At 40.9% G+C, this 15,317-nt stretch overlaps 1 protein-coding gene across 2 annotated transcripts in view; it reads right to left on the minus strand.

The window, feature by feature from the left end:
- LOC308572332 (uncharacterized protein) overlaps nt 1-15,317 on the minus strand; it is an 87,819-nt gene that overhangs the window by 17,964 nt on the left and 54,538 nt on the right. For both annotated transcript variants that reach the window (XM_081168291.1, XM_081168290.1), the window contains exons 2-6: nt 5,905-6,207; nt 4,195-4,268; nt 3,308-3,393; nt 2,290-2,329; nt 1,106-1,186 (exon numbers count right to left, since the gene is read on the minus strand). In XM_081168291.1, coding sequence (XP_081024417.1) covers nt 1,106-1,186; nt 2,290-2,329; nt 3,308-3,393; nt 4,195-4,260 — 273 coding nt within the window. In that variant the 5' untranslated portion in view covers nt 4,261-4,268; nt 5,905-6,207. The remainder of the gene's footprint in view (nt 1-1,105; nt 1,187-2,289; nt 2,330-3,307; nt 3,394-4,194; nt 4,269-5,904; nt 6,208-15,317) is intronic.

Raw genomic sequence — 15,317 nt, forward strand, 5'->3', positions numbered from 1 at the left:
TAACTGCTTGCCAAATGCCACTGATCATAATCCAGGCCTCTCTCCCCCATCCTTTTCTCTGAAACCTGCAATTCAAGCAAAACTAGTGCAATGTACACGTTGTTGAACAACTCTGACTAGGAGCACTGATATTTGGGCTCCTTTTCCAGCATGATAAGATGCTTTAAGGCTGGTGGACTTTTTTAAGCCTTAGGCACAGTTGACTAAATGATCCATTTTTACAATTATTATAATATTTCTATCCTGTTTTTTCCCTAGTCAAGGAGACTTACATAGATAAAATAGAACAAGCTAAAAACACAGAAAAGACCATTATTAAAATGCAACCGAACACTAATTACAATGGGACGGTTGTAGCACTAAGCATTTGAGATTTCATATGTAGGGTGAATGACACAAAATGAACACTCCACCATTCTGTAATTGCTCTGTTGGGTCTAGTATGCTTCTTTCTGTAGTGAGCTAGCCATTCCCAGAATGTGCAGAGTCCTAATTCCACAATGCCAAATTTGCTAATAAATTCCAATTCAATTGGGGAGTCTCCTTTTGCTTATTCTTATGCCTTAGTCTGAGTATGACAGAGCATTATTCACCACAGAATGTTACTGAACAGTCAGACTCAGCAACTGGGATAAAGTACTGCTGTAATCAGAGGCCCAAACAATCTTCTTGAAAAATTTACACACATTTCTCATTCACATAGCTGAAAGTGGCCAGAGGACAGAAACAAAGCCTTCAATGGCCTACTCAGTTTTCAGCACCACAATTGTGAAAAGAAAGGACACAATACACTCTTCAGACTTCCATTTTCTTAAAATAAAGGCTAGAATACAGTGGTACCTCGGGTTAAGTACTTAATTTGTTCTGGAGGTCTGTTCTTATCCTGAAACTGTTCTTAACCTGAAGCACCACTTTAGCTAATGGGGCCTCCTGCTGCCGCTGCGCTGCCACTGCACAATTTCTGTTCTCATCCTGAAGCAAAGTTCTTAACCCGAGGTACTATTTCTGGGTTAGCGGAGTCTGTAACCTGAAGCATATGTAACCTGAAGTGTATGTAACCCGAGGTACCACTGTAATGCTACTAAAATGTGTTACAATTCCGCACCTTTTCACTGTTTCTGTATTTTCCCCATTTTCTTAACATCTTCAGCCATTTGTCCACTCGTTCAATTTCCTGAAGTTTTTGCTGGAACAGAATTTTGAAAGTGTAGTTTAGAGGGTTTATTTCCAATTTGTGTGAGCAAGAAAGGAGGGAGAGCTAGATATCCAAGCCATCAGAATATAGTCATGTGGTGCATGTAAGACATTAGCTTTAAATATTTTAGCTTTAAACAGACAAGAAGGAATTTCCCCAACTGCATTCATTCCTTATGCTAGAAAGTAGAAGGTTCCAAATAAAATTTTAGCTCATATGCTACTTTAGGGGTAGAAAACCATTAGTTCTCCAGATATTACTGGACTACAACTTCCATCATCCTTGACTATTGGCCATGTTGGCTGAAAAGGATGGGAGCTGGAGTCCAACAGGATCTAGAGAGTTTGAGGTTAGGCACTCCTGTGCTATTCCTTCAGTATTATTATCTTGAATCTCATCCAAACTGTACAATGTATGATATGGCTTAACACAATGCTGTACAGCTAGGTTTGCATAAACCTACTCTGAGCATGGCAAATGCTCTTTCATTCAACTGCAACAGCACATATGACCCACAAGCAAGATACTGAATGATTTTATGGATGATGGACTTGACCCTAAAAAAGACAGGAATATCACAGAGTGAGGTGCTTAGACTCCCTCAACTAGGTTTGCAGATCTAATGACTACAGTGCCACACTTTCTCATCTCTAATTTATCCATAATGCCCAACCATCCTTCTAATTATTGCCAGCAAAATTTACAAGAATTCGGCAGCTGACCATTCTTCCTCAGGTCAAGCTAAGCTGCTAAGCAGCCTCCCAGTTTTGCATGTGAAGCTTTGGTGCTGCATTTTAGAATCTACAGAGGAAATATAATCAAACCTTCCTTGTGATGAAGTTCCATTATCTTCATAGCTGACTAAGGCCTAAACACAGTCATCTGGAAGTCTAACTGAAATCAGCAGGACTTGCTTCCAAGCAAGCGTGTTTATGTTGGGATGAAGAGCTATTATTATTTATCCAGAGAGCTAAGATTCTTATGTTAATAATTGCAGTGTCTTTCATCACTTGCTACTGAAAAACAAACACAGCAGCAGCAGCTGCCACCCCCCCCCCAATTACTCCAGAGAAAGAAAAGCTCCCAGTTCCTACCTTCTCCTCCAGAGCACTGCGGGTTGGTAGCTCATGCTCACTGAAAGATGAAAAATTCTAAATGAACCAATGCATAATGCAAGAAGTGTACAAGCAAAGTGATCCTGTACAGAAAGGAGGTCTGACGGTAAGCTTCAAATGATGGGGGACGGACAGACATAGGATTGTATATAAAGTAGCACTAAGTGACTCATTCCACCAGTGCAAGGATTTCTGCTTTTGCAATGGAACATTTCACCGCTCTTCTCTCCCTTTACTGCCCAAAAATCTGTTATAGGGGCTCCTCCAACCCTCCACAGCAGATTTGGAGAGGCTACAGGGTGTGTATGAGTGAAGAAGGGAGGAAGTTCCACTGTGTAGGTGAAAATTCTTGCACTGATGGGATGCATTAGGTGGAGACTGCCCATAGCAGCTTACTGGTCTACTCCTTGGCTAAGGAGGTTCTTATTAACTTGACCATTTCTTTATTTCACATTTGATCAATGATGCCTGATGCCTGGCCCCAGAAAATGTGGAAACAGTGTCAGAAGGGAGATCTCCCTTGGGCTCTTGTTCACAGATGGATACAATACATAAAACAAAAAGCTATAAATTTGCATAAACCACCATAATAGAGGTGGCAAAAAAGAGGGGTTAAAATGATACCCACTCTGAACACCTGAATCCCTCAAAAGGGCAGCTCTAGAAAGCTGAAACACTGCTACATTTCCATGCTTTTCAGAAACTGTTTACATCCTAAGTATATAATCTGCCCATATAAAGGAAACACAAATATTGATTTCCAAGGACCAAGCTGTCTCATAGCTTAGCTGTACCTTATCATGGCAGGAGTTTTCATAAGCAACAGAAAGTAATTTCCTCTCTGCTTCTGACTTGCACAAGTGGACAAAAATACTAGTAAAGGCACTTGGCTGAGGTACAGTGGTGGAGAACACAACCATGACAGTGAAAGGGATGCAACTGCGGCCTTCAGCACTAGTTTCAGCAAAATGAAGAGGGCAAGAAAAGGGGAACTCACTGCAAAAACCCAAATCTGTCAGTGACTTTGTAGAGAGTGAAGTCAGCATCTTCCCATGGATCAATCTGAGCTCCTTCCTGCCTTCCCTGTAAAGAAGGTTGCACAATAGTTTACACTATGGTGACTAACAGATGATATCATTTTGAGAAGAAATGGAGAAAATTTATGATGCCATCTGTTCTTATGTCATTTTTACTTATCCGAGACTAACCATGGGTTGATTTTGTGTCTTTTATAAGCTATAAGCGTAAAGCAGGTCAGCAAAGTGATGGGTGGGTATGAACTAATATTTGTACAATGGCAGCTGTCTTGCCTATGATATGCACTGGGCACAAACACATTGTTTTGGGTTGCAAGTACCTCACTTCTACAATGACTACAGTATCACTGCTCTTCTTTGCCTGTGGCTCAGCATGAAACTGGAGGGGACCATTTAAAAGATTATACATTATGGACAAGAAGGACCAAGGATGGGAAATGAAAATGTAGCACTTATAGCTTTCCTTATCATTGTGTTTTGAGACCCTGAACCCTTTACTGAAGTTTCTGCTTTCTGCAGAGTGTTGGGGAAATACATGTCTGGCTGCAGAACCAGAGGGCACACAGCGAAAACAAGCTGCGTAGAATATAGTCAATATACTGGGGCCAATTAATCCCTCACTTGCTAGGACCCCATGGTCAGTTCATCCCTCCAAAATGTATGAAAAACCAAATAATAAGGATGATTTGAAGATGGATGGCATTGATCAAGGGAAAATTGAATATCCTATATTGCTATTTTCTGAATCTGGTTGACTTACTACAAGTTCCTGTGTTCTGTAGACAGTTAAGCCAAAATAAATCTTTGGTTGGTAGCATATTAAGTGGGAGGAAAGCAAGGTTCTTACCTTCTCATACTTTGCAATGATTTCTGCCCTTTCCTCTGCTATTAAGGCATCTATATCTTTCTTCATGTCAAAGGCTGTAAGAAAAGGAAAAGGTGAACCATGACATTATATGCAGCAGTCATAGCAGGGGCAGCGGCAAATGTGTTAATAGAAAAAGGCTTCACTTACAACTAAAAGCCATAAACCCTATCCTAAAGCTAAATAACAGGCTTAAGCTGCAAAATCCCAATAAAATATATACTGAGTTCATATTGCACAACTCAAGCTTTTTGGAGGGGGGAATCACCACCAGCAAGAAAAAGACAGGCAACTAAAGGTAATTATTGCAAGAAACAGCACCTTCAAAATCTTTCCAGGTTTTCAATCACATTTATCAAATTTTCTACAGATAGGAATATACATATAGTATTATTGATTTACAATGAAAATTATATTCCATTATATATAATAATATGCCAACTCAAGTCCACTTACAACAGTATAAAATAAACATAGCAAAAATATAAGATAAACAAAGCAACTACAAAAGCAATAAAACAACAGGAAAGGGTTGACTTGAAACTGTGACTCATACTTGTGATGACAAGGGGAATGCAACTGCAATCCTAGACACTCTCCTAATCAAACATGTTGATAATGCTTTTTAAATAGAGACAGAAAGCTACCAGTCCAGAATTGTTCAAGATAAAAACCAGAGTTAATTTATCCTGTCGTTCACTTATACCAGTCTAACTGCATGAGACGACAGCACAACCACGGTGTTAGAATACAGGCCACACCAAATTCCCATAAAGCAGAGGTCAGGATTGAAGGGCAATTAAAAATAAAGAAGAATGGAGAGTGCTGAACACCTCTCTCAACTAAAATTTAGTCCTAAGCCCATTTCTTTTGGCTATTTTTCATTTTGCATGGGTTACTTCTAGTCTTGGGATACCTAGGGCAAGAAAAATGTCCCTGAAGGGGTGGGTGGTACTGAAGATATATTTTAGCACCTATTCTGCATTTATGAAATCCCCTGTGCACCTTACAGGAATTTAATGGTAACCAGATACTAAAATACAAGACTGCCATCGGTTCATGAGGGAGGGTAGTGGATGCACCTCCATCTTCTGTTGGAATATCTGGCACCACTGGGGTGGGGGTGTCTTCTGATAAGACTACTTGGGCCTCTCCCAAACAACAAGCTTGCCCCTCTTATCCTATTTCTCCTCTCTTTCTGATTAGTCATGCCAAGAGGTCTCCGTAGGGCTCATGACAGGTACACTCCCGTACGCACAATAAATTTGGTTATGTGGTTGGAAAGAACAGATAGTTAACATCAGGAGTAAGTTCTTCCACCTAACCTGATCCATGGAATAGGTTAAGCAGAACATTATGAAATGGCGGCCAACTCTGTGTGGTACAAATGCTGCCAGGATTGTGAAGGATGACAGCTGATCACAGAACATGGAGGTGTTTCAGAACTGGTTTCAAACCTCCTGGGGTAGACCTCCCCAGCAGAAAAAGGCATGCAAATTGGGTGAAAAACTGTAGAGCAGCAAAAACTTGGGTCTCTTTCATCATGAGATTCCACCTGCACTGAAAAAGTCCAGGAATAGCAGAAGTCTCAGCCTTTTGAGTCTTCCTTTCTGTCAAAAGCACTAAATCCACATAAGCATTCACAGGAAATGAAACAAGTGAATGCTGCAGATGAAACACGGAAGGCCTTACCTGAGATGGTCCTTACGTCTCACGCTGCACGTCTTGAGGCTGGGGTGGCCTCTCCCTCCTTGATGCTACCTGACAGAAAACATTCCAAGTGCTCAATGTGCCTCTTTGCATCCACCTCTTCCGTCCGCAGCTGGCACTTTCAGGCAGTCATTAGCATGGTCCCTCTCAGCCTTGCCCACCAAACTCCATAGTCAGTGAAAACTTTTTCTGCTTTTTTCTACACAACTGATGATCATTGGTCAGGTTGAAAGAAATACGGCTTTTCCTTTTTATGCAGATGATCTCCTTCTTCCAATGGATTGACTGGGGAGGAAATTTGAAAACAAATATAACTTTTTAAGCCTCAAAAACTACGACCCCCCCCCCCCAAGAATTGAAATGCCTTCATCACAAACTGAGTTCTCATATTACTTAGAGTAAGGGAGCAGATATGTAAAATCCCAGAGCAAAAATCATGGCCACTGTGCTAGCTAAAACCATTGTCTAGTTTAGCATTATGTGTGAACCTGCACTCATGGCTTATCTCACTCTAGAATAACCATGAGATTTCTCCTTCATTTATTCCTAATGACTTGTTTGGGGTAGACAAATCTCAAGCCTGGGTCTGCCAGTGGGAAGCCACCAATTAAGGGATTTCAGGAAGGGGCAGAATTTGTATAAGATAATATGTGCAGAAGTTCACAGAGACAAACTATTCCTTATGCAAAACACACTGTATGCTTTAGATAGTACATAACTTTGGGTACCTCTGATTTAGCCCAATCTAACAACATTGTGTATTTTGTGATACCAGTTATACTTTTTTCTTAGCTAGCAAAAAAAATTATTCTGAACAGTAAATAGTTGTTCATGCTGTACTGCATTTTTTTTAGGGGTGGAATTTTGCTGTCACTTTACAAGGCACTCATGATTAAGTTTTTAAAATGAATGAGAGAGAGAGAGGGTGAGAGAGTATGAAGCACAGGAGTTAGTATTTCTATAGTAGCATTATGTCATTTGTCAACAATTTGCTTATGTAAGGGAGCTCAGTTTAAAGGCAACATCTGATTTTAATCAGCCTTTCATTTTCTGACATGGCCGATTGGCTCTCAAAATCAGTTGTGTTCAGCACCAGTATCTTCAGGTTATTGAGGCTTCAAAGAAATGCTATGCATCAGATACCCATAAAACTCATCAAAAAAACCCTGCCCGCCTCCCAGCAAGGCTTTGCTCATGTCAGCAGAAACGAGATGTTAGTATTCTTTAATGAGACAGATTACTTGGATTTCTAGATTTCTGGAAAAAACTAAGAAAGAACACAGCACAGCACCCCAGCATAGAATGGTAATCACAACACCAGTTGTTAAACTGATTCTTTTTAACCAGTTCGCTTAGAGAAGAGGGAGCAATGAGATAGAGCTATATGACAACAATCGAAATGACATGCAATGGCCATAGATCAGTGTCTCCATAAGCAGATCTGCTGCAAGCTGGGATAGAGGGGGAAATTCAGTTCTGTTCACATTTCATGAGGACTTTTTGAAAGAAAAGAAAATCACAAACGAATGCAGAAATTTGGAGATCTGAAGATCGGAAAAATGTGAAACTGAGAGATTCCTCCATCCTTTGCACCAAGGAAGTGCAAAGCAAGGGATGGAGGTACAATTTGGAATACAAAAAGTGGGAGACCCGGCAAGATGTGCTAAACTCACGCACGCTCCTCTCAAGAGTGGGCTCCAGTACTGAAAGCAAGTCCAACTGGAGAAAAGCAGTTGCAAGGGGATTATTCAGCATTCAGCCGCCCATCCCTGCACACCACTAGCATTTTAAATTGTATCACCACAGCACAGGATGGAGCTACATTAGGCCCTCATACTATTTTGCTGTAATTTACATGATCATTCTATTTTCACAGCAGTTGGGAATCACTCAGAGCAGTGGCATAGCTAGCCGCCCAGGTGCCCAGGGCAGTGCACACACGCCCTGTGCTCAAGTGAGCTGCCCATGGGGGCGGGGCAAGCCTACCATTGGGTGGGGCAAGCCGGGGCAGGGTGCGCTGCGCAGAGCCTTGGCGCTGCCTCCCCCGCATCTAAAGGGCAGCTGAGGGAGAGGTGGCTGGCAGGCGCAAGCCCCTTACTGCGAGCCTGCAGGCGCCCGAGCCACCGTGTCACTCCTACATGCCACAGTGTGGCAGCCAGTGTCCTAGCTACGCCTCTTGACTCAGAGCACACTCCTATTTGTTTTTTCTCCATGAGACCGGTGCCATTTTGTCACAAAGTGACATTTCAGCTTGAAATTGACAATTTTTTCAACTTTTAGAATGAAGAGCACATATGAAATAACTCTGTTCCACCCATGACTCCATCCACTCAAAGCATGCTCTCAGAAGGATGATTCACTACCTTTACAGTAATCCAGGCATTCACTCGGTCTTAGCAACCTGACCCAGCATCCCTGACTTGTAAAACAGCACAATGCAATGGTCAAACCTATTTGTGTTGTCAAGCAACGAAGTAGTTATAATGCTTACTGTGGAAATGATGAGATTTCCTATGATCTCTATGCTAACTGAGAGTGGTGCTCACGCTATGTCTTCAGGGTTAACCTTGTACCTTCCTAGCCTGATAGAAAATGTAACAGAATGATGGCAGCTACAGTGGTACCTTGGGTTAAGTACTTAATTCGTTCCAGAGGTCCGTTCTTAACCTGAAACTGTTCTTAACCTGAAGCACCACTTTAGCTAATGGGGCCTCCTGCCGCCGCTGTGCCGCTGCTGCATGATTTCTGTTCTCATCCTGAAGCAAAGTTCTTAACCCAAGGTACTATTTCTGGGTTAGCGGAGTCTGTAACCTGAAGCATCTGTAACCTGAAGCGTATGTAACTCGAGGTACCACTGTACTTTGATTTCACATTGGCATGAAACCTGTTCTGCTTAGTGTTATAAAGGTGTACCCTATGGCTAGGCATCAGGCCAGTTCAACTAAATTAACCTCTGAGTCTGTGACCTCCCCTTCTCACCAACCTAGATAAAAGTTTAAAATATACTTTTGGATGAGCCGTATCAGCAAAAGGAGTTGACAGAAAATAAGTGGGAGGATATTTTTGTAATGAGCAGTAAAGACTTGATAGGACAGGTTGTACTCCCAACTCCTACTTTGTATAGACTTGATGGACAGCTTAGTGTTGCTTCTGCATGTTAGAAGTATATTTTGCTTTGGTTTAAAATGAAGAAACAAGATGTTAATAAGTAGGTGTGATACTAGCGGAGACAAACTACTTTAAATAGACACTAAACTCTTCAGTGTCAACATTTTCTTCCAAGCCTTCCACAGCAATTCTTCATCTACTATTTTTAGATCTTGCAGAGGATAATTAAGACAAACATTTGTTTTGCTTCAGCCTAGAACTCATCTGCCAGATGATGGAAGCTAAAGAAACAAGAGTTTCTTTTTTGGTCTTGGTTTAAAACAAAAAACAAAACAAAAAAACTTTTACTTGACACATACAGTATTAAATTGTACCGACCACACCAGAAAAAGTAGACAAACTGAAGAAAAATCTTTGACGCATGCACACATTTCTTAAGCCCCTCTCTCACAGATTTTACAAACAAATTAATCATTCTTATGTTCCATAAAGGATCAAATACATGCAGCTGTGCCTTTGTAAGTGTTTTGTACACACACAAATATGTCCTGTTCCAAAACTGCCAACCACTTTCTCCTGCATTTTATTTTCATGTTTGCCATTAAACCTGATTAAAATAGTTCCTTTAAACACCCCTGAAATCACCCCTGGCATCTGTGGCCAATTCAGTCTTGATTTGTGGTTTGTTAAACTGTGGCTTGGTGTCATGTGCAAGCCAGGCCAGTGCTGTAATATCTTGTTGTCCCTTAATCTTTCATAGAACTTGGTTAAATATGGTTGCTAACTATCTCTGCACTCTGTTTTAAACATTAAGCAGCCACAGCACGTAACCTAGTATTTCATGGCCAGAAGGGGGAAATCTTGTTGGTTCTGACTGATAATTTCTTAGCCCAAACCAAACAATAACCCTCTTCTTAAAAGTCCCATAACCTGTATGTTGCATTTAAGCTGGAAATGACTTCTAATTCTGGAAAAATTCATCAAGCACACTTTATTATTACAAACAGTGTATCTTAAATCCCTGCAATGACTTTTGTATAAGGCTGCAGATCTCTGCAATCCACTGTGTCCATGGGGTCTTATGCCTTAAAGTCACTTTACATAATGTCCCAGAGCTGTGTCAATTAACATTAACAGTTGGGTTTTTCCCTGATGTTTATAAGTAACAACTCACATTCTGGAAAGATGTTCTAAGATGTTTTTTGTTTTGTTTTCTAAATGAAAGGAAGGGATGCTTCCTCCCCCCCCTCCCTTTTCTGTGGGACACTGAATACTGGAAGAGATGCTTTCTACACTTACTGGATATCAATTATTCAATAATGGTATTTAAATAAAACTGAGGGATAATGAGGTTCTGAGACTGTCTGAAGCCAAACCCTCGAGAATAGAAGCTCAAGAGAGTCCTTGAGCTGTTCTTCACAGCAGGAAGCACTGAGAAAATTAGCTGTCACCGTGCCCTGACTGAACACACATACTGCATGAGGTTTGCTGGCCTGCTAACTTCCACTGATGCTCTTTCTGCTTGGCCTATATTTGTGCATGTATGAGGCACATGGTTTTTCTTTTTCATCTAACCTAAAGGCTGAGGACCAGTTATAATAGGAATTGGGAACCTGTGGCCCTCCAGATGATGTTGGATGAAAACTCCCATCAACTTGAACCATTGGCAATACAGGCTGGGGCTGACTGTGATGTGGTTCAACAATGTGGTCTAATAACCACCTTTTATTCTTCCTGCTGTTCTGTGAAGTTGGTTAAAAATATATATGTCTTTTTCAAAGTAACTACAGTGAGCTACACAGCCAAACAGGACTTTGCCCCTCTTACTGAAACCCACTTCTATCAACTTGATCATACATAAATAAAATTGGCCAGAATATAATTTGGTTGCAGCTTTGAACTGAGTCTTGCGGACAAACATCCTTTAGCATCTCTGCTGTTAGAGGGGGGGTGTGTGTGTGTGTGTGTGTGTGTGAGAGAGAGAGAGAGAGAGAGAGAGAGAGAGAGAGAGAGAGAGAGAAACAGTCAGATATTTCATCCATCTCTGCAAAGACAAATACCACATTTTCAACTTGCTAAAATGTAATATTGCCTCTCATTGGCATATTTTGCTTGACAAAACATGGCTTAGTAGTCCTGGATATTGTCTGCCACATCAGTGATGCATAGCATGATTTTCCCTCTGCCCTAACCCATGTCAACTCATTAGGTTTTTTTATTTATTATAATAATAAATTTATTTGGTAGCTGTGCTTTCCCTGCTATGCACACCCAGTCTAGACTGATCGTCAAGGCACAATTCACCACCCCCTAAAAATCTGGATAAACAGCCGTTAAAACCCCTCCTTCCATTAGCTGTCTGGGGTCTGTGTTTCCTGCTACTGGTTCACAGACATACCACATTATGGATAAAAGGTGGCTGGGACTCAATTGATTTGTTAGAAAGAACCACACAATTGACACACGGCATAGGTATAATATGCATGATAGCCCTAAATATGTAACACAACCGTAAAAAATAGAGTGATTTTTATTGATTATTTCTTACCCTGAGATTTTTGTAACTCATATTCATAAGAACTGGATAAAAATGAGAGTCCTGGTATCAGAAAGAAATTCAGCCACACAAAGCAAGGCACACTTATTCATACAAACAGCACAAGTCATAGAATGCCATGAAAAGTTCTTTGGTAAGGGTGGAAGAAGACAAGAAATATTTTACAGATCACAAACACATTCTCTCATAGCTTTTGCATCAGATGAATCACTGTATATTACATATATAATGAAGAAAAAGAGAGTTAGATTAGAACAAGTGTGTGAGAGTTAAGACCAAACTTATAAAATATATTAGTGATGAGTATGAAAAAAGTAACAGCTACTGTATGCTAATTAATTTGGAATGAAAATGTTTAACCTTTTATATATTCACAATCTAACACACTCCAAATAATTCACATATAACAAGAAGTATTCCATGTTTATAAAATTGCAGGATATTCAGATATTGCTATCTAAACAAGGCTTCCTCAACCTCGGCCCTCCAGATATTTTGAGACTACAATTCCCATCATCCCTGACCACTAGTCCTGCTAGCTAGGGATCATGGGAGTTGTAGGCCTAAAACATCTGGAGGGCCGAGGTTGAAGAAGCCTGATCTAAATGATAAATGGTGTGGCCATCTTTTATTTACAATAAATTATGTCTATGCTTTATTAATAAATTATACATCATATATAATTTATTAACCACACCTACATGTACTCAGCACATGAATCTCTTATGCCTTTACACATTTTGAAGAGCAGAACGTAAGGGGCACTTTTCTTTAACTAGCAGGACAGCACCATCAAACCCTGATCACTCCAAGGGGGAGGGGAAATAAATCATGGATCTGAGAGGGGATTTCCCCCCACCACCATCACTTTTCCTAGAAAAACCTGCTGTTTACTGCTGAACTGGAACAAACATCGATCAGGTTTTCTGTGGACTGACGTTTGCTCTGATTCAGCAGTAAACAGAGGGTTTTCTCAGGGAAAGAGGAGGGACACACACAAAAATCCTCTCCAACCTGTGACTTGAAATCACGGGATTTCAAATCCAACTAAAGTATGGATGGGGCCCTAAATTGAAGCTTTAAGCTGTGGAAAATTAACAGCAGGAGGAAATGAAGGGAGGCAGGGAAAGAACTGAGGTTTCTGTTGCAGGTAGAAAGTTTGTCATCTGGATGCCAGATCTCCTAATATATGAACAGCAGTTTCACCCAGTGAGAATCTATGGAGACAACTGGCCTGGAAACAAGTTACTCAGAGACCATGTTTACCCACTTCAGTAGATCTGGTGCCCAAACCTTGTAATCACACAGTGGCCAGAACTTGTAGAGCTTTTCTCTGTTGTTTGGTGTGGGTGGGTGGGTGGGTGAGTGGATGGGTGATCATCCCATCCACGCCTCCTTAGGGAACTCCTGCAAACACCCATAACAATAGTACTTGCCTTTTAAACAAACTTAATTTATAAAGGTGCTCTCAGAAATAGCATGGAAAAACCCCTATCTGTGTACTGTAGAACCTGGTAAAAATAAGGCTGTAAGAAAATATAGGGTGGTTGTTGTTCGAAGAACGTGATCACTTTGTGCTTACCACTACTCAATTGCATTTATGGTTTAATATGGCAAATACTTAAAACATTTGGATAAATCAGAGCTTAAATGGAAGGGGGCCAGAAGAGGCTGACCCCAACCACCCACACTGCTCAATTTACAAAGTTACGGGGAACACAAATTATCCAACACAGTGGGAGTTGTTGAGGGATTATGAGGCTTGTGGATTTACTTAACATCTTCTACCCTTTGCCCCATAATGCAAGCATTGAGACCAATCTAAATATATCATAAAAGGAAAACGCCAACTATGAAATGCAGGGAAACAATGCATCTTATGCCACGGTGAAGATGATGCCTTTAGGCAATTCTGCTTGGTCACACACAGAGTTTTAGGCAGATACCTCCCCTTCTTCAAATGTACTGCTCAAATAAAATTAGCTTGCCTCAAATTGGGAACAATTGTTTGCTTTGTAGAATATCTGTATGGACACCCTGTTCCAACTGCACACAGTATGTTATTCAACAATTAATCATCAAGGTGCTTTTTCTAGCTGAAGACAGATGTCTGAAGTTAGCTGTCTGTTAGGGGGCTGGGGAGAAACCAGGGAAGGGAAGAGTGCTCTTCTCCTTGCCTTACTCTTCAAGCATTTTGGAACAGACTGGCCAGAGAGGCATTTCCAAGGGCAAAGTCAATCACCTGGGCTACGTTTGTAGCTCTCTGACATGAAATAAGATTTCCTATTTGGTTTATTCACATTGTTGCCAGCTTCCAGGAACTAAAGGTGTCAAAATAGCATACTGCCTGTCACCTAAAAAGCTCCTTCAATTGCCATGGCCTGGAGACAGATGCAGGGGAATTCTGCTATTTTCAGGAGGCTTTATATTATCAACAACTACCTAACAAGTAAAGTTACTGATGATAATAGGTGAGGTTTTGCTTGGCAGCCTAAAAGGAAGCACTGGATTTTTTTTTAAAAATGAGGTCCAAGAGCTGGGGACAAACTCTGTCCTTTGTGTTAGAACAAAGAGTCTAAGCTTTGAATTAGGATTGGACAGGTTTTTCTTTTAAGTTCTCCAGGCACATTAGAAAGCATCAAGGCAGGAAAACACCCATGGAGAATGAAAAAGAAAACCCCTTTTGTTCTTTTACTACTAATAAGAATCAGCTTGGAGGAGACTTCTAAACAGAGCTACAGTTCTCAAATCTCATAGTACTTTAAAAATAAGAAAAGGTGATGTCAAAGGCAAAGCAATTCCCAAGTTTTTCTGGTACAGACAAGGCTTTTAGCCTAGTTGTGTACAGTGATGCTGAGTGATCAAAATGCAAACATAAAATGTGCCACAAATGACATTCTCAAATGTTTTTAAACCCAAGACAGACTTATATTCAAGAGAAATTTAAATGTGTTGTGAATACATTTAGCTCTTTTTTTAAAAAAAAAAAAGTTTGTGCATCTACAGGATACCAGTGAATACAATGCTGTGAAATACAGCAGGCACTCTCTGGCTGCTTCTTTGCTTTCCTCTGCTCCTCCCCACTCCTCCTGTTGGGAGAACTAGGGAAGAAGTTGAAACTGCAGGGTGCTTTCTATCCCAGGAGGTACTTTAGTGGTGGTGGCACAGCAGTGGTGGGTAGTCTAGGGAGCTGCTTCCTCCCATTCTACCTCTTCTTCTCCCTCCTGTTGCACCTGCAAAAGGAAGTGCCCTGAAGTTACAACCTCCCCCCATCCTAGGGAAACAACTGCAGGCTGTTTGTTCCCCAACATGGGGAATGGTGAGCAATGAGCCAACATTTGTAGCAGCAGATCAGTGATGATGTGATACAGACTCATATACTTGTTTGTTTCACTTTAAGTTATATATCCTGTCTTTCCTCCAAGGAGCTCAAGCAGCACACATGGTTTGCCATCTTTGCCTCACAAAAAACCTGTGAGGTGGTTTAGGCTACGACACTGTGCCTGTCTCCAAGGTCACCCAGTGAGCTTCATGGCTGAGTAGGGATTTGAACTCTAGACAACCAGTTCTAGTGTGACTTTCATGGCTTCTCACACATTCATGGCAATCTGAGCCTCTTTTAAATAAGTGCCAGTCTTGCAAAAAGTGCAGGACTTGTGTTATTACATCCAGAATCAAAAGCAGCTTTTTAAAAAAGCAACTGTAAATATAAGCAGCTGGGGGGCAGGGT

Source organism: Podarcis bocagei, assembly GCF_964188305.1.
Source record: "Podarcis bocagei genome assembly, chromosome: 1".
Lineage (NCBI taxonomy): Eukaryota > Metazoa > Chordata > Lepidosauria > Squamata > Lacertidae > Podarcis > Podarcis bocagei.